Below are 19,765 nucleotides of genomic sequence, written 5' to 3' on the forward strand. Positions count from 1 at the left end.
TAAAATGTCCGGTGTAATCTGTAACACCGGTGTTGTCACAAGTTTATTAACCGGTGGGAAAATTTCCTCACCGTGACATCCCTAGTGTGTTGATGTTTCTCCACTTAAATATGCACAACATGGAGAGCTTTCAGTGCCTTATTGGGGGGGTTGTTGAAAGTCATTCTGCAAAATGTCACAAGCTGAAGTAGAGGAGCCATGTTGAGGCAAAGTGGGCACCTCTGAAAAAAGCCTGACTGATAAACTCCACAAAACATCATAGTGTCAGTGCAGTCTGCTGTGTCTGAGTTTGCAGTTATCCTTTGAATCACTTTGCTGCAGTGGAGCTGTTCAGCTGCCAACAGGAAACGTCTGTATTGTAACAGGCAGTTCCTGAGTGTGTAGCTGTATGAAAGTTAAGCAGGGCACCACTGAAATACTTCTGCATGCTCAGCTGAATCTCCATTAAAACCGCTGAAATTTGATTATCCAAAATTTAAGGACACAGAGCGTCTGAAAATGTCCCATTTTTATTATGAGAGGTATTAAAATGGGAGATTATACCAGGACCGCTGAGCAATCATGTCAGTCTATTTAATTAGATAGTCTCTGATATGGTTGTCAGAAACTGCCAGTGGCCAGTGAGGGATAGTAATCTCATTCATGCATAACTATTCAATCAAATTCAACAGAGAGCTTATAAATAATAATGTTTTTTTGCCCCATCTTTTTTTTTTTCAAGTATATTCCCAAATTTTCATTTCCACTTTGTCCTGAGCCGCCTTAATTTCAAACCCCTCTGTAGATAATCCTATTAAACAAATCTAATGGTAGCTTAATGCCTGTCAGGACTCGGCTTAAACTCTTAAATAGGAAAAACAAACAGTGTTTGTATCTGAGGATATTCTTGATTTAATGTTTCCCTCCGTGTGCACAGGTTGCTGGTGGAGCGGGTCTTTGCCCAGTACATGGTTCCTCACAACCTGGAAACCGCTGAGAGGATGAAGTGTCTTTACTACCTGTACGCCACCCTGGACACAAACGCTGTCAAGTAAGTCTTTTCTCACACATGAAGGATCAGCAAAACATGACTTGCCATTTTCAATCGCGTTTGTTTTGTTGTTTGGAAAAGATTGTGATGATTTGAGGAACATGCTGATGTCTAGATAACTTTGAACTCTCTGGATGAAATGTTCAAGATGAAACCCTTTATTTTCCCTCTGTACTTCTGCCACTTCCTCTTCATCATTTGTTTCCATCTCCATCTTTTGACTCCTCTCCGTCTGTGCCTCTCAGAGCTTTGAATGAGATGTGGAAGTGCCAGAATCTGCTGAGACACCATGTGAAAGACCTGCTGGACTTGATCAAAAAACCCAAGGTAACTCTGACTGAAGCACACTACAAAAAAGCTGATGGTTAATATAACACCGTCTCATGTTTCTAAACTATTTCTTTCTGTTTATGTGCTTTTGTTTTAGTCTGAAGCATCGAGCAAGGCCGTATTCGCCAAAGTCATGGTGATCACAAGTAAGGGATCTCACACATTAAAACTGTTCATCTAGTTGTTTGATTTACCAATTTGTCGAGCCACTTAGCATAGCTGAAGTAGAAGAAAAAAAGAACAAAACTTCAAATGAAATGGCTGAAACAGGACAACATAACCACCCTTGTAGACGTCAGCTTTTAATTGTGTGTGTCTACAGGGAACCTGCCAGACCCGGGCAAGGCTCAGGACTTTGTGAAGAAGCTGGCTCAGGTCCTTGATGATGACGAGCGGATCAGAGATCAGTTGGAAACCTTGGTCAGCCCCTCATGCTCCTGCAAGCAAGCTGAAGTCTGTGTGGTCAGTATTGATGTTTCTGTCCAAGTGTAGTGACCTCTAATTGAAATGTTGTCATCCCTCCACTGGCTTTGTTTTGATTGATACCCTTATAGTTAAGAGTGTAATAAGTAATACTGTGAGCAGGGCTCTAAACTAACTTTTTTCTCCATCCTCCCGGAACCGTCCCAAAATACAACCTAAGCCACCCCGAAATGAATGTGGACCGTCCCAAATTTAAAATCTTTGTTTTTCTACATTATCATTAGTTCATCATTCAAAGTGACCTTTAACATATAAATAAACATTTAAAAGGGGTTTATTTTTGCTCTTAAATTTATAATTTATCCAAAACTCTTTTTATTTTTAAAAAAAGTAATATTATTTATTTTTTACTTATAATTTGCATGTTTTTTTATTTTAATGTTAACAAAGCAGCAAAGTTAAATTAAAAATATTTTCTGTGTAAAAAGTAATATTTGGTCAAAAAACAAGATTTTGTATCTGGGCCTCCAAAGAGCCAGAACTGGCCCTGCTAGCTGGTGAATTTTCGTTTTTGGAAACCCAACTCTAGAGTTCATCTGCTAATTATGACAATTTCACACAAATATCTAATATGATAAAATGATGACATGATGACATTTTGGACAGACATGGATGTAAACTGCTACTTGACTAGTTTGGCGGAGGCATACAACCACAAGGCGGTAATTTTAGTTTTACTATTATTTGTTTGTCACCTTTTCAGCGAGACATCACTAAAAAGCTTGGCAGCCCTAAACAGCCCAGCAATCCATTCCTGGAAATGGTCAAGTTCCTGCTGGAGAGAATTGCTCCTGTACACATCGACACAGAGTCCATCAGGTAGTGTGTGTGTGTGTGTGTGTGTGTGTGTGTGTAGAAAGGTCCATAACAAAAAAGTCTTCACATTAATACAAAGACTACAGTGATATTTGATTAATTTGTGCGGTATTTGACAATTTTTTTTAAATCTCTCTCTTTTATCTCTTCCATCATCCATCAGTGCTTTGATAAAACAGGTTAACAAATCTATAGACGGAACAGCTGATGATGATGAGGAGGGCGTCCCCACTGAGGAGGCCATCAGAGCAGGACTGGAACTGCTGAAGGTAAAATCCAGCCAGACAGCTGGCAGCAGCAGTCGCTACAGTGATACACCCAATTCCCAACAATAGCTGTCTTTTTTTGTGTTGTTAATTGATTTCCAATAATAAATACATACAAACATTCACATAAAGCAGCATATTTGCCCATTCCCATGTTGATAAGAGTATTAAATACTTGACAAATCTCCATTTAAGGTACATTTTGAACAGATACGAAATATGCGATTCATTTCTGATTAACTATGGACAATCATGCGATTAAAAATTTTAATCAAGTGACAGCCCTAGCAATTATTATTTAAAAATATTCATTCAATGTCATTCAGCTGTTTGACCCTTTTTGTTTTTTCATCCCACACAGGTGCTGTCGTTCACACACCCGGTGTCGTTCCACTCTGCAGAGACATTTGAGTCTCTCTTGGGTTGTCTGAAGATGGATGACGAGAAGGTCGCAGAGGCCGCGCTGCAGATCTTCAAGAACACGGGCAGCAAGATGGAAGAGAGTTTCCCTCACATCAAATCGTACGTTTCATTCATGCTTTGATTCATTCTGTAGCTTACAGCAGGATGTACGCAGTCACACTCTGGTATTTAATCAGGTTTGCTTTGGCCATGCTTCACTGACTTATGACAATACTTTCTATGGTTTGTAATGGTGTTCTCCTGCCTGCTCCCCCAAGTGTTTTGCTGCCGGTACTGCAGGCCAAAGCCAAGAGAGGCCCCCCTCGCCAGGCCAAGTATGCCATCCACTGCATCAACACCATGTTCACCAACAGAGACACACACTTCGCCCAAATTTTCGAGGTCAGTCGGTCACGTCTCTTTGGTTTTATGCTTGTTTTACACATAAAATAAGAAAGAAGTTGTGTGTATCTTCTGTTTTTACACTTGTTTTGTTCTTTCAATAAAATTTTACTTTTATCATTTTATGCAGAGAAAACAGATTAGATTGATAAATGTGCCTGAAATATTTAGAAAATGTAAAGAGAAACCACCTTGAGTTTTCAAGTACATCAAGAATTGAAATAACGAAACACTGTTGCATCTGAATGCTGCTATGAATGATTAACACGCCTCCCAAACCTGAACGGTTTGTCAGATAAATTGTGACGTCCATGTTTTTGTTCACCAGTAGATCTGCATGTCTGACAAAGGATCAAACAGTCAATGAAATGTTATGTGTTTGTGTTCCTCCAGCCTCTACACAAAGGCCTTGACCCTGCTAACCTGGAGCAGCTCATCACTCCTTTGACCACCCTGGGTCACCTGGCTCAGCTGGCCCCAGAACAGTTTGCTGCACCGCTCAAATCTCTAGTCGCCAACTTCATTGTGAAGGATCTGCTCATGAATGACAGGGTACACAAGTTGTTGTGTTAAGACCTAAAATCTAAAGAACATAAAGGCCAGTTTTTAATAGTTAGTATTATTTATTTATTCAACAAACCCTGAATCTCGACTGCTCCGAGTTCCCGAAAACTGTTCATCACGATCTAGGATCAGTAATTTTTTGTGCTATAATTTGCGGTGTTAGAGGGAATGTTCCCGTTTTCATTGAAAATCTTATGAAAATGATAATGGTGTGATGTTTTTTGGGGATCTGTAGCAAACAAAGATGTTTCCTTAAGTCTGTAGAATATGATGTGTAGGCCAGGACATCTCTGCACCACAATATTTAATTTAAAATGGTATTTTGACACACATTTCACGATCTAAAATAAGAACCACAATAGCTAGAGCATTCATTCTTTTTGCAGCAGAAAGCTAAGGCTTCCGTCTTCATCGTGTCATCACGTTATTTTCTCATGATGATATCATTACTTTACATTACGTGGGGAACGTAATGAAACGATCAACAGTCTGCCCTTAAAAAATATACATAGTTCAAATAATGTTAGTTGTTTTGAGAAATATTTTGTTCATGTTTCTACATTCATTGTTTAGGAAAAATGTTTTGTGTGTTTATTCAAATTTTGTTTTGTTTTATTTAAGACAGAATTTCAATACATTTATCAATTATTGTGGTTTATTGACTTACATAACCTTTTAGCTCAGGTTGTACAGATTTTAGGGATATGAAGCATTTGAAGATACTCAGAGAAATTACATCACAATAAGCAAAAAATACCAATGTGGGCACTGGTGGACCATTTCTTCTGCAGAGTTCAAAGGGTTAAATCTTACAGTGTTATTTGTGTTGTCTGTAGGTCCCGGGCAAGAAGACAACCAAACTTTGGGTTCCTGATGAAGAAGTGTCCCCAGAGACTCTGGCCAAGGTCAGCGATGAACCCTTGTGTGTCTCTTAGAAACTCTGTCCAGTCTACTGCTGTGTTTTATCTTTTTTTTTTTTTTTTAAATATCTGAAGAATTCTTTCAGAGACAGAATTGTCATGTTAATAATCATATCAACACAATCTTGACAAGTAAATGAGACATTTCACCTCATTCTGAATATTGAAACTGAAATGATGCACCATTGTTGACCCCAAAATGATTTTTGACCTTCCACCCTCCTCCATTCAGATCCAGGGCATAAAGCTGATGGTGCGGTGGTTACTAGGAGTGAAGAACAACCAGAGCAAATCAGGCAACTCCACCCTGAGGATGCTGACTGCTATTCTACACAGCGACGGAGACTTAACCGAGCAGGGCAGGATGGGGTAAACAACAAAGCCTTTATTCCTTTCTTAGACAAAGGTCCTGTGTGTGTCAGACTCTTGAGCAGCTCAGAGGAAGCTTTGTCTTCACATTATAATCTTGTAATTTTCAGCGAAGCTCTGGATTTTAATGGGTGTTGTGGACCCTACGGGGATGTTATGCTATTATCCTGAACACATTAGCCGATAAATAAAGAAATCCTTGTTTATTCTTGTCTCCTCTGCTCCGTCCCCTCTTCACCCCAGTAAACCAGACATGTCAAGGCTGCGGCTGGCAGCGGCGTGCGCCCTGCTGAAGCTGGCACAGGAACCCTGCTATCACGAAATCATCACGCTGGAGCAGTATCAGCTGTGTGCTCTCGTCATCAACGTAAGAATCGCCACAAGTCTCCTCTTTTCACGCTAAGCTCAAGCTCGTTTTAGGGCTCAGCATCTTATTTTTTGTTTTCATGGTTTTGAAATGTTGCACTACCAATGGACATCATTTTCTGTCCAACACCCAGGGCTACTCCACCTCTTCGCTCCCTCCCCATATTCCACTTGATAATGTGTCTTCTCGTCTTAATCATTGTCACTGTTTTCTGTGCGGCTTTCCCTTTGCTCTCCAGGATGAGTGCTACCAGGTGCGACAGTGTTTTTCCCAGAAGCTCCACCGAGGCCTGTGCCGCCTCCGTCTGCCTCTGGAGTACATGGCAGTGTTCGCTTTGTGTGCCAAGGACCCTGTCAAGGAGAGGAGGGCTCACGCTCGCCAGTGCCTGGTGAAAAACGTCAACATACGCCGAGAGTACCTCAAACAGCACGCCGCCATCAGCGGTAAAGAAACTGAACAAAATTTGATTTTCAAATGAAATCTGACAATTGTTTTTATTCGTATATATTCATGTTTTTAACCTTAAACGCAGCTATAACAAGTTTATAGCACGAAACATGTCCTCCATTGTTTAATGTGTAACTTACTCTACAGTATAAATCTAAAAGGTAGGAGAGGTAGGGATACAAATAAGTGATATGACTGTAAAAAGAAAATTTAGAGTGCTTTCATACCTTATCTGTCTGGATCAGTTAAAACAAACTCCTGGTTAGTACCGTTCGTTTGGGCTGGTGTAAAAGCTGTCAATCGAACCCTGGTCCAAACCAAACAACCAAGCGGACTCTGGTGCAGCAAACGAACCAACCACAGGATTTTATGATAGCAGATATGGGATTTTAACATGATTTCAAAAGCTAAACGTATTACTCTTATTGATCTGTATTTAAGATTATGTATAGAAGCACGTCAGCGCAGGTATTTTTCCTATTTAATATGTCAAACTCCTCTGTTTCGTTTGTAAAAAGTCAGTATGAACAGGAACCGGACCAGAACTTAAAGAAAGAAAGAAAGAAATGAATGACATGTTTTGCGTTCCTTACAGTGCACCTCAGTGCACATGGCAGTACTCATTAGCCCTGTTGTGATGAGGTAATGTTGGTGTAATATTTACCTTGTGTGCGCCAACAGACAAGCTGTTCTCTCTGCTGCCGGAGTATGTGGTGCCCTACACCATCCACCTGCTGGCACATGACCCAGACTACGTCAAAGTACAGGACATTGAGCAGCTCAAAGAAATTAAAGAGTAAGTAGGTTGCTGATATCTCAGATGATGAAATAATACTTTAAAAAAAAATAGAAATACACATGTTATAAATTAGATGAAACTCTTAGATCAATATGGAATATTACAACCTGGTGTTTATGTTATGGAGCCACATTTTTGGGTGACATGCAGCTATGTTGGCTGTAAAAACAGGAGTCACTGAATAATATCAACTTTGTTGCCCCCCAGAGAATGTGCTATTACTACTGTTGTTGTCATTACTCATAAATTGCATCTGCAGTTTAAGGTCTATGTTCAAGAACTTAAAAGGAAAATGCTACAATATTATGGTGAGATCCAAAGTCCTGTATGCTGATGTCAAACCTCCCCTGCTTATTAGGGCTCTGTGGTTCGTCCTGGAGATCATCATGGCCAAGAATGAGAACAACAGCCACGCCTTCATAAGGAAAATGGTGGAAAATATCAAACAGACGAAAGACGCCCAGGCCCCCACAGATGCCAAAACCAACGAGGTACACCTTACGTCTGCAAGTTCATGTTCACTGAATATATCATATATGGACAGTACATATTCATTCACTGCTCTAACTCTCATCCTGCTGACCAGACTTTTGTCTCTTCCCTGTACAGAAACTCTACACAGTGTGTGATGTAGCCATGCACATTATCATGTCAAAGAGCACCACCTACAGCCTCGAGTCCCCTAAAGACCCCGTGCTGCCCTCATGCTACTTCACCAAACCCGACAAGGTTGGTCTTCACCCCAAAGCATTGTCCAGAAAATGTGATATTTTACTTCCAGCAAAGCAGTTCCTTTTGCATTCTTCTTTTTTGATATACAGCTAGAGATGCACCGATTACCATTTTTCTTGGCCGATAAAAAGCCTCACCTGCCTACTCCAATTTTCTTTCTAAGAGCTATAATTGACGTCTTTTAATTTTTTTTACCATTTTGAAAAATAATTTCAACTGCCCCAAAGTCAGTGTAAACCGTCAATAATTCTAAATGTTATACTTTTACTTTATTGTCATCTATAGTGGTTATTTGTGTGAAAACACACAATTCAAATGATTAGGAAATAAATTATTGTAATTTTATTTAAATATTTGCTTTGATTAAAAAGAATCTTGGCATTAGTAGTTCTAATGATGTAATATATACTGCTTAGAGGAAGTTAAACTGGTCATAATTCCCTCTCTAATATCTATTTTATATTGCTGTGCAAACATCTCCCTCAAACAGCTGGTTTATCCAAGTTTCTCGCCAAAAAATACATTTTACTAGATAACATCCTGATAGCGTTATAATTTATCTTCACCAAATACTCATTTTGGCACATGTACTGTATGTAAATGTGAACGGCAATAAAAATAGTATATATAAAAATATGAGTCCGGTCACCGGTCACGGCCGATCAGCTGCTAACTGGCCGGTTTCGATCGGCAGCTGATCGATCGGTGCATCTCTATTAACTGCAATAGCTGAGCTGCTGATGAGATGTGTAAAATATTTTCTTCTCCTTGACTTGTCCTTTTAAGTGTCACGGGTACTAATGCATATGCACCTCCTATGAAAAGCGCACATACAAGATAAACACAGATGACTTGTGTTTTCCTGATTGTGGTAACTGGTAGTAACCTGTGCCCCAGTTATCTGTGTAAACAAAGAAATGATCAACATAGCTGGCACACATTTTGACTAATTAGATTGTTTGGCAGAAGCTAAACTTCTTCTCATAATCCTCAGCTTGTGTTTCAGGGTTTTTTCGGGGTAATTGTTCTCTCTTCACAAACAAGCTCTCTGATATAAGATTTCTCTGTTTCAGAATTTCAGCAACACAAAAAATTTCCTCCCACCAGAGATGAAGTCATTCTTCACACCAGGAAAGGTAAACTTGATCAAACCTCTGAAATGATGTTGTTTGCTTTTGCGTCTTATTTCTTGGTTTTGTTGGATGGAGCACATATCCAACTCTTGTCATCTCTCGCCCCTTCTTCCTGTAGCCCAAGTCGGCGAACGTTTTGGGTGCAGTAAACAAGCCGCTAGCGTCGGCGGGGAAACAGATCCAGAGTAAAGCTTCTCGTATGGAGACTACCAGCAACGAAGACTCCTCGTCCAACCCGGGCTCCCCACAACGCAGCAAGACCAGGTACAAGACATGTAATGCACATACACACTCCTCTAAAGACCGATCACGCCACAGTGTGGACCAGCAAATCCAAGTTCAGACCCTGTCAACAAGTCTTTAACCTGCTTATTGAGTAAGACACTAAATCTAGTCAAGTTCCAGACGTTCATAGAAACAGGGACTCTTCTGAGGGTGCTGCAGCAGCCCCTGTTTTTTCTGTAGGCTTACTGTTTAACTGCAATGGAAATTAAAAATATATATATTATTAATATATGTTTCATACGTCTCAGATGAACCTCCGCGGGGTGAATGCGCATCGGTAGATCCTCGCTCGTTTCCTGTATGAAATGGCTGTAGCCTCCAAGTCCTGCATTATTATAAACTATAGGAATCTGGTTATGGGTCATTACTCCCTGCTGTTGCTGCTTCAACATACAATATTTTGATGCTCAAGTTGGCTTTTCTAAAATCAGGGTTTGGACTGCTTGTACAGTGTGTTTTTGCGCTGCGTAAAAACAACGTGGAGAGCATCCTCACGAGCCGACGCACGGGGCGGCACTGGGGAGGCACTGGGGAGGCGGGTATGAATGAGGGTGCTGTAATTTATCGATACAATCTTCACGTCATGCAAAAGCAGCACATAATATTGTCAATGAGAGCGAATCATCTACCAAATATTCTGTTGAAAGGATGGGGTGGAACTGGTTGTTTACTAATGCACAATGTTACGCACTGATAAAACCATGTTCAGTTTTCTGAATCTGCTCTTTTGATTTACAGAGGCAAACAAGAATTAAATGTTCAGATGTTATCTATAGTTATAATAATGGTCCAAAATGATGTAAAATTGCAGAGTTTTAAGTCAAAAACCTTCAAATTTTCTAATACTCCAACTGCTGCCCAGGGGGAAACCTGAAAATTTGTGTAAAATGTTGTCAACATTAAATACAAATTATCCTGGCCATTCAAATTAAAGAAAATACATGAATGCTGCACAGCATTTAGTATGACGTCATTATATAGACTAACTTTCTCTCAGCACCCCCAACCACAGAATGAAGATGGCACTCTTGTTGCATCTTTAGCTGCATTTCTTTGTTTGTACATAAAATAGTAACAATTAATAACTGCTATGTTTCAGGCTTGACAGCACAGAGATGGATCACAGTGAAAACGAGGACATCAGCCTAAAGAGAGCAGCAGACAGCACTGACAAGGTATTAAAACCTCTTTTTATATGCTGATAAAATATCTTCTGTGATGTGAGACTGGTTATTATAACATAGCAACAGCGCTTCAACATTGTCTTTTCATGCTCTTCAGCTGCTTTGTCTTATAATGCAAAGTTATTTGTGTGTTTTATCAGCTTGAAAATGAACATCTGCTTGGTCATCACATTACTAAGGAGAGTTTCTCGGACCATCTTGTGTGTACATATCTTCTGAAAGCTCCAGTAATCATCCCGAAGATATCACATTACTGAGTTATTTGATCCAACTATTGGGATATTTTATGCTGACAGAATCTCCCAGCTATAATCCTCTTGAATCCCATTTGGAAAGATCGTTGGTATTGTTGTTTTTATCATATTTGCTCAACCCTGGTTCTAGGAACTGAAGCTTTATTTCCTTCTTATGACTTATGTAATTTAGTTTCTGATAAGAACACCCATGACACCAGTAGGTTAAACGGGCATAAATAGAATAGCTTTTTGTATACAATGTGATCTTAATGGCAAATTTGGAGACACTTAAATATTACAACAATAACTGTAATTTTTTCTTAATCTGTTTTTATAGTGTGACTGCACAGTAAAACAAAAAACATGATCAGAAATGACACAGTAGCTTAGGACAAGTAGAAAGGCGTGTTGCTGTGATCCAGTTAAGTGTTTCCAGTCATAAACCCTTGTGACTCTGTGTTTTGATTCTGCTGTGCAAACACCCGCTGGATTTAAGTCAAGATAGGATTAGCAAGTACGCTTTGTGTAAACTCTCATTCAATAACAGCCTCCAGACCTGCTGCATGCATCATTTTGTTTTGGTTTAGTTCTGAATCAGTGCCGTTTAGCAATTCTATCTTCTCCAAAAAGTCAAAAGTAAATGAAAAAATCAGTGTTGCATACAAATGTTTCACAGGAATGAACCAGTATTTTGAAACTTTTTGTCACGTTAATTAAAGCAGATAGCAGGTTTTAAGCAGTTTATTTTCACAGGAAGCAACAGACATCGCCATTCAGAAAAGAATAACATTTTAAGCTGACAGAAGAGTTGATGAAAAAACATGGTTCACCACAGCAGGAAGCCCGTCAGCCCTGGTCAACTCTTTGTTCTGTCTTTTACAGGATATTGAAAAGCCCCGCGGTCGCAAACGTGGCGTGACCACCACTGACGACCAGGACAGCAAACCAAAGCGCGGACGCAAGAAGGTGGCGGCCATCACACCTGCAGCGGTTGAGTCCGAGGACCAGTGGGACGAGGACAATCGGCCGGAGGATGAACAGAACAGCCCGCCGAAGAAAGGACGCAGGGGCCGGCCTCCAAAGGCCGCTACTCCAAAGGCCGCTACTCCCAGTCAGGATACTCCTACCAAGGGGAAGAGGGGGCGAAAGAAGGCTGCTCCTCCACCAGAAGAAGAGGAGGAGGAAGAGGAGGAGGAAGAGGAGAAAGTGGAGGAGAAAGTGGAAGAGGAAGCAGCAGCAGCAGCAGAAGAAGCAGAGGAAGAAGAGGATGACGGGAGCAGTGAAAATATAGAGTTGAAGACCAAGGGAGGCAGACCAACCAGGGCGCCGCGGCGATCACAAGGGTAAGAAACAGTGTTCAGTAAACGCAGACGGAGAAGTTGGATCAGCTTCATTAATAACATCTGCTGTTGGCACTGAGAACTCATTTCTGTCTCAAACTCTGGTGTCGTTCGCATTTTTTCTCTCCGTTCAGCAGCACGGAGTCAGCAGAGTCCACACCGCAGAAAAGGAGAGGACGTCCACCCAAATCAGCTCAGCCACCTGCCAAGAAACCAGCGTAAGATGCTCACTAGCTTTGTGATCTTCCAGGCTGCTGTATAAAGTGCAACGCACATGTGCTTTTGAATGTGAATTTTAAAGGGATAGTTCAGTTGTTTTGAAAAGGGGTTGTATGAGGTACTTATACATACTCAGTGTATTACCTATAGTAGATGACGGTCGACCACCAGCATCAAAAAACAGACAGGAGTCATTGGAGCAAAGCAATACAGTGCTATGAACTGGGACGGCAGAAAAATATATTTTAGCCACCTAAAATTTCTATTTTAACTACTATTTAATTAACCCTTTAAGCTCAACATAATTTTTTTTGATAAACATACATTTTTCATATACAACACATTCTCAGGGTGGCTTATATAAAATTCCATAAAAAGCACGAAACTTTTCTGCCACATCGTCCTAATAATGATAAATAAATAAATGTATCTACGCATTTACTACGGCATTTCTTTTGTTACATTTTTGCTCACGGTTAATGGATTTTGGTCAAAATTATTTTAGGTCTGGTCCGGTTCCTGTTAACACTGACTTTATTTTACAAATGAATCAGAAGAGTGACACTTTAATGCTTGTGATGTTTATGTTTATGTTCTTTGTTTAATAACTGATTCTAAGCATTATTAGAATTATTAGACTGCAAATGGACTGCATGTTATGATGAATAATGGTAGAGACAGGACTGTACAAAAGCCCCTTTGCATGCTCCCAGATGACTGGTGCAAACGCATAGCCCGAACATCGGGGAGTGCATTTGCATGAGGAGTATTACTGTGAGATCGCTGTCACACACTTTTTAATGGAGTAAATGAACTGACAAAGTACACCGTCGGTTACAAGCACAGCAGTTTTAACAGCCTTTTAGCTATTAATCATGGAAAATACAGATCAATAAGATCGCTTCCTGAACAGATTTCACGATCAGCAGATGGATTTAGTGGTAGTTTAGTTTTTGAAATCATGTTGAAATCACGTGTTGTCATAAAATCCTGTGTTTGGTTCGTTCGCTTTCATACCGCAAACGAACCGCACCAGAGTCAAGTCAATTTTATTTATTTATTATCCAGAGTCCGTTTGGAAGCGGTCTCGGTTCGGTTGTTTTGTCCACACCAGGGTTCGATTGACAGCTTTCACACCAGCCCAAACGAACTAACCAGGAAAAAGGACCAGAGTTTGTTTTAGTCGAACCACAGCGGTTACATATGAAAGCATCCTAACTGACCAGTGTGGTGTTACTGATTTATCTTCATGCCAACATTTATCACCTTGTGGGTGATACTCTGAGATACTTTTAAGTAAGAAAAGTCTGAGACATGAGCCATGCTGCAACTTTATGTTTCTACATTTACTCATGTACTCCCTGTTGCATGCTGAGGCATTCTGATTCAGTGTGTATCCCCTCTGTGGCGTCCAGGCGTGCTGGGCGATCGAAGGCAGCAGCTGCTGCTAAAGAGGACTCTGAGGAAGAAGATGAAGAAGAGGAGGAGGAGCAGCCGCAGGAGGACGAGCCAACACCGAAGGTACTAAATATGTTACATGAATCGTATCTGGGGATTCTGACTAATTTTAAGAAGTGCGGAGGAATTCATAAGCTTCCTATCTTGTTTTTTTCCCCCCCTCTCCCGTAGGGTCGCAAGAAGCCAGCAGGGCGAAGAAGATGAGCGAAAAAATGAGGGAAGACAAACAAAAACAGCGCGTCTACTCTCAAGTCGGGGAGGAATGACGTAGAAAAGAAAATATGGACACTGAACTTTTTAAACTTTTCATACGCCGACGCTCCTACTGTTACACCGATTCACACACTTGCATATACCACATGCACACTACATCAGTACATCCGTATCATCAGCTGTGGGTTGTTGCATTGTGTCGCATTGTGATGATGTTCGCCACATTAAGTAGAAATAATTTTAACAGAAAAACAAAAAAAAGATCACTTGTAAATAGTCTCTTATGTCTGTTTCATGTTCTCTTGTTGTGTTTGATACTGACTGGGGGGATGCTGTGAAGCCTTTTGCCCCGCCGATATTATTATTATTATTATTATTATTATAATTATTATTAAAGTGCTCCCATAAAGCAATATTGCTTATCAATCATTCCCTGTGTCACACTTTTAAAAACTGAAAGAGATTACCCATTATCTTTTTTTGTGACGTTAATTGTGTCATTTTACTTTAAAAGAAAACATACGTTTTTGTTTACAGCTCTGTATATTAATACCTTTTTTTACCATGTATTGGAAAATAATTAAAAAAAAAATTGTCAGAAACCTGTCCAAATGTAGAGTTGCCTCTGGAAGAAGATTGTAGTGTGCGTCTCATTTTTAGGTTTGTACTTACTGGTAGATGGAAGTCCTGAGCAGCTGTGCTTGTAGTGTTTTGTCACTGCTGATTAACTTTGGCTTTCACATCCACCCAGTCAGATCCTCCGTTGTATCAATATAATTCTCTATAAAACCTGACATGCTCCATTTCTCTTTATTTCTCTTTGATGCGGTTTGCTTTTCCTGCAGGATGTGATCAGCTGTGATGCCTTCAAGTGTAGCGGAAGTCAGCCAGAAGAACGTGTCAGATAGGATCAAATAACCAGCTTGAAGTTAATCTAGTGCGTTTCAGGTAGAGCATTGTTAGCCTCTCCTACATACAATGCATTTGAAACTGTTCTCAGGTGAGTAAGTATAACCATTGTTGAGGTTATTATTGTGCTTTTCCTACTATGAAAAGTCAACGGGCCTATGATCAGAGGTGTTCAATCAGAAACTTCAGAAATAATCGCTACTGTTTTAAAATGCATTGTAGCGCCACATGACAGGGAGGGAATTGGCAGCTGTGACTGGTTCAGTCGAAAGGTGTTTTTCCTAAAAATACGAACTGGAACTTTTAATTAAAGAAGACATATGCTCATTTCCAGGTTCATACTTGTATTTTGGGTTTCTACTAAAACATGTTTACATGCTTTAATGTTAAAAAAACATTATTTTTCTCATACTGTGTCTGGATATAACTGTATTCACGCTCTGTCTGAAATGCTCCATTTTTGCGCATGTCTCTTTAAGCCCATCCATCCATCAATTTTCTTCCGCTTATCCGGGGCTGGGTCTCGGGGGCACCAGACGTTCCAGACATCCCTCTCCCCAGCAACGTTTTCCAGCTCTTCCTGGGGGACCCCGACACGTTCCCAGGCCAGACGAGATAAATAATCTCTCCAGCGTGTTCTGGGTCTACCCCGGTTGCCTCTTACCAGTTGGACGTGCCCGGAAAACCTCCAAAGGGAGGCGTCCAGGAGGCAATCCCGATCAGATGCCGAAACCACCTCAGCTGGCCCCTTTCGACGTGAAGGAGCAGCGGCTCTACTCCGAGCTCCCTTTGGACGTCTGCGCTCCTCACCCTATCTCTAAGGCTGAGCCCAACCACCCTACGAAGGAAACTCATTTCGGCTGCTTGTATCTGTGATCTCATTCTTTCGGTCACTACCCAAAGCTCATGACCATAGGTGAGGGTTGGAACGTAGATGGACTTGTAAATTGAGAGCTTTGCCTTCCGGCTCAGCTCCCTCTTCACCACAATGGTCTGGTATAGTGCCTGCATAACTGCAGACACCGCACCGAACCTCCTGTACCATCTCCCGCTCCATTTTACCCTCACTCTTGAACAAGACCCTGAGATACTTAAACTCCCTCGCCTTGGGGCAAAGACTCACTCCCCACCCGGAGTGCGCAATCCAGCGTTTTCCAGCAGGGAACCATGGTTCTCTGTCTCTTTAAGACCCCCTCCTGAAAATGTCCAATCTGCTCCGATTTGCTTGTGAGAAAAATATGGTGCACCTTTGCAAAGGTAGTTCTCAAGCTGTGGGTGATATATTCTAATGAGCCTGCATGTGATATAGGAAGGGGAGCCAAATCTGAATAGCTTGTTGAATCACATTTTCTGATCTAGACAGCCCACAACAAAACTGACTGGGTTGACTCCAGATAACCAAATGTATGTGAACATGCACTGACAAAAGTGAGTTTTTCATGATATGTCCTCTTTAATGACACCAGTCTTGTGACAGATAAGTCTCTGTGTCCCAGAACCACATGCTACTAATTCTATACAGTATTAGTATCAAACTGCAAGAATAAAATGCCACTGTCAGTTAGACTTTATAAAGAGAAAGTGAAAATGTTTTCTGAAGTTTCTCGAGCTGTTCCGCCACCATCCACAATTAGTATTATTTCAGATCAGAAGAATCAGAATCATGTTTATTGCCAGGTGTATGAGGTATACACTAGGGATTTGCTTTGGTTTTGTTGGTGCAAATGAGCAGTAAAATAACAAAAGAATAGATAAAAACGTTAGAATAAGATAAGAATAAAAAAATTGAAATTCTACCAATATACAATATAAGCCATAAACATAATATAAGCAGATAGTTTCCCAGCTGTACAGCTTCTGCATTTCCTGTGTGCATTGAATTGTGGGAAAATAGTGTACAGCATCAACAGCACAGCCTTTATTTTAGTATGCATACTACGCAGTCAAAACCTGCTTAGAATTAGTTTGCGGTATGGTTCTGGGACACAGCTTATGTGTTAGAATAGACATAGTGAGTGAAATGACTGGAAAAGTACAAAAATGTGTCACTAATCCATTGATTTGTCCAAAAAACTGCTCACCATGAATGTCACAGAACAAGAACAATTCATTTGATGCATCTTTTTTTTCTATTTTCAGGCCAAAACAGAAGAAAGATAAAGGGACATGACGGCTTCTATAGATTTTTGAGTCCACCAGGTGGAATGAATTCGTGCTTGTATAAGGTATTGCTTTACATAACGCAGCACACACACCACATGTTTGATGTGGACGGAAACTGAATAATTACACTTCTCTGTTGTCTTAAGAATTATTTTACCCAACTTAAAGTTCAGATTTCTAAAGAACTGCAGACGCTTCCACAAAGCAACAAAAAAACGGTTCTCTTTTTCAGCATCCAAATAGCATTTCACACCCTCTCCACTTTCTTTCCACATCTTCAAGGCCAGAGTTATGCTCCGATTTAACCACACAGGCCGTCCCATCACAAACAGTTTGTTCTCTCAGGCTGCTAAGCATCACTAGACCGTGTTCTTCCTGTGTTATATATGGAGACTATCAGTGCTCTACATTGATTATATGCATGTACACTTGAGATGTGACCTTTCCAGTGCAGCTCAGCTCGGTGGAAAAACACACCCACACACACACACCACGTTGTGCCCCTGGTTATGATGATCCATGACCGGCCATAATCACCTGCTGCTCGGCTGCCAGGTGAGCCTCATGATTATATGGCTGGGATTGATTTTCACAGTTGTTTACATTTGGATGTTTAATGCATTTGGATGACAGCCAGGGTAAAATGACCAGCCTGCACAGGTCGCTAGTATTTAGCATATTCTATAATATAACATTTGTTTTATTTTAATCATTTTTTTTATTGTTTCCTTAGGAAAAAAAGGCTATAACCACCTGAACCACAACAAATAAAATATGTACATATAACGGATAGTAACTGTAATTTGAAAAACAAACTATTTAAAAACAAAGGAGAGAATTTTTTGAATTTATGAATAAACATAAATAAAAAGTAATGATAATAACAAATAAATTAATAAAATAAATTCACACACCAGATTCCCAGCACTTACTTATATGCCAGTGGTCCCGCCACCCGCACAGTATAGACACAGAGCACATACTGTGTGTTTAAGGCACATTTACAAAAGAGTAAATAAAACAATATAAAATAATTAGATAATATGAATATGATTAAATAAAATATGTATTTATTTATATAACTTTTGTTGATCATCTGTTTTATCTTTATGAATAATGAAGCAGTTAATTTACTGCAGGATTTTTCTAAGTCATATTTACAATTTCAAGGCTGCAACGAATGATTGTTCTCGTTATCAATTAATCTTTTTGATTAGTCGTTTGGTTTATAGAATATCAGAACTGTGACAAAACTTAAAACCCCAGGTGAGGGAGGGGGACTTAGGGGCTGTACACAAGCCGCATCTTTTGCGCGCTCAAATCCATTGTTGTCAATGTATACGCGTGGCAGGCTCGCTCAAACACGGAAACGACTTGACGGCTGCACCCCGAGATAAAAATAGTTAAACTTTTGGAACGCTGTAGCGCGCACCACATGTCGTGACGAGGAACGACCAATCACAGCCAGATAGATATCTTTACAGATACAGATATCTTTTCTTTCTTCCGTAAATATCACTCTATAGTAAATATATGGGAGATAGAGAAGTTAATCATTTTAGTTCAGGGCTTCCCACAACTTTAAGATCTGTCCCTCTAACTATTTTACTTGTTTCAGCCTTTCCGTCCGATGTCACAACATTGAAAGGTCAGCCAACTTGACAAAGAGAAATCGAGTGTTAGGCTACTGTGAGGAATTTATGGTGCTGTAAATCATTTATCTTTGTTTTGATTGTGTTTATTTTTTTCAAATAACCGCAACTTTATCATCATCATCGTAGCACACAGGTTTTGGTTGCATAGTTAATGACAGGCGCGTCAGGAGCGCACCCTCCTAAGCACATTGGAAAGAAAAAAAAGCGGCACGGCTGGCAAGTTTTCCACGCGTTTTTACACGCGGCATGTGTACGGCCCCTTAAAGAGACAGGTGCTAAAACGGAGCGTTTCAGACAGAGGGTGAATACAGGTATATTCAGACAGACAGTATGAGACAAATAATGTGTTTTTTGAACATTAAAGCATGTAAACATGTTCTAGTAGAAACCTAAAATACAAGTATGAACCAGGAAAAATGAGCATATGTCCCCTTTAACCTCCACACAATTTGTTGTTGTCTTTGATTATTGTTAATTTACTTTAACTTAATTTATAAAGCAGAGTAGATGTAAAATACTAAAGGCTTAATATCTCAAAGCTTTACCTCTCCAGAAAATGTTTATTCCTTTCTTGCAACATACACACACACACACACACACACACACACACACACACACACACACACACACACACACACACACACACACACACACACACACACACACAGTCCAGCCAACAGTCTAACACCTCTTCACTTATTTATGCAGGTGCTACATGGACCAGGATGTCCAGCAGTAAGAGGCCTGAGTTTCCAAGCAACCGAGCTGAAAGCAGGAAGATAAGGAAGTAATGTGGCAATGGTGCAGCAGGGTCCACTGACTCTGCTGTTTGCATATCTTCTCCTCACCCACCTCACCTCCTCCTCTCCCCCATCACCCTCAGCCTGCACGCTCTCCTGACTGAACTTGATGCAGATGGGAGTTTTTTTTGTTGATCTCGACATGAGACATTTAAATTAAGTTATAAGATGATCTGCCATCTCAGGATGTATGATAATGGTGATGTTATACTGACATCATATTAAGGCTTTTGCACCTGCTCC

At 40.3% G+C, this 19,765-nt stretch overlaps 1 protein-coding gene across 2 annotated transcripts in view; it reads left to right on the forward strand.

The window, feature by feature from the left end:
* pds5b (PDS5 cohesin associated factor B) overlaps nucleotides 1–14,789 on the forward strand; it is a 40,021-nt gene extending 25,232 nt beyond the window's left edge. The window contains exons 13-35 of one of the 2 annotated variants that reach the window (XM_074610433.1): nucleotides 917–1,030; nucleotides 1,276–1,357; nucleotides 1,458–1,506; nucleotides 1,683–1,822; nucleotides 2,547–2,662; nucleotides 2,823–2,928; nucleotides 3,287–3,447; nucleotides 3,606–3,729; nucleotides 4,123–4,281; nucleotides 5,130–5,198; nucleotides 5,446–5,582; nucleotides 5,826–5,949; nucleotides 6,188–6,392; nucleotides 7,078–7,192; nucleotides 7,554–7,686; nucleotides 7,805–7,924; nucleotides 9,001–9,063; nucleotides 9,179–9,324; nucleotides 10,445–10,520; nucleotides 11,648–12,108; nucleotides 12,240–12,323; nucleotides 13,740–13,845; nucleotides 13,954–14,789. In XM_074610433.1, the coding sequence (XP_074466534.1) occupies nucleotides 917–1,030; nucleotides 1,276–1,357; nucleotides 1,458–1,506; nucleotides 1,683–1,822; nucleotides 2,547–2,662; nucleotides 2,823–2,928; nucleotides 3,287–3,447; nucleotides 3,606–3,729; nucleotides 4,123–4,281; nucleotides 5,130–5,198; nucleotides 5,446–5,582; nucleotides 5,826–5,949; nucleotides 6,188–6,392; nucleotides 7,078–7,192; nucleotides 7,554–7,686; nucleotides 7,805–7,924; nucleotides 9,001–9,063; nucleotides 9,179–9,324; nucleotides 10,445–10,520; nucleotides 11,648–12,108; nucleotides 12,240–12,323; nucleotides 13,740–13,845; nucleotides 13,954–13,986 (2,923 nt within the window). In that variant the 3' untranslated portion in view covers nucleotides 13,987–14,789. The remainder of the gene's footprint in view (nucleotides 1–916; nucleotides 1,031–1,275; nucleotides 1,358–1,457; nucleotides 1,507–1,682; nucleotides 1,823–2,546; nucleotides 2,663–2,822; nucleotides 2,929–3,286; nucleotides 3,448–3,605; nucleotides 3,730–4,122; nucleotides 4,282–5,129; nucleotides 5,199–5,445; nucleotides 5,583–5,825; nucleotides 5,950–6,187; nucleotides 6,393–7,077; nucleotides 7,193–7,553; nucleotides 7,687–7,804; nucleotides 7,925–9,000; nucleotides 9,064–9,178; nucleotides 9,325–10,444; nucleotides 10,521–11,647; nucleotides 12,109–12,239; nucleotides 12,324–13,739; nucleotides 13,846–13,953) is intronic. The other variant, XM_074610434.1, reaches the window with a different exon arrangement.
* Nucleotides 14,790–19,765: the final 4,976 nt, after the last annotated feature.

Source organism: Sebastes fasciatus, chromosome 16, assembly GCF_043250625.1.
Source record: "Sebastes fasciatus isolate fSebFas1 chromosome 16, fSebFas1.pri, whole genome shotgun sequence".
NCBI classification, from domain to species: domain Eukaryota; kingdom Metazoa; phylum Chordata; class Actinopteri; order Perciformes; family Sebastidae; genus Sebastes; species Sebastes fasciatus.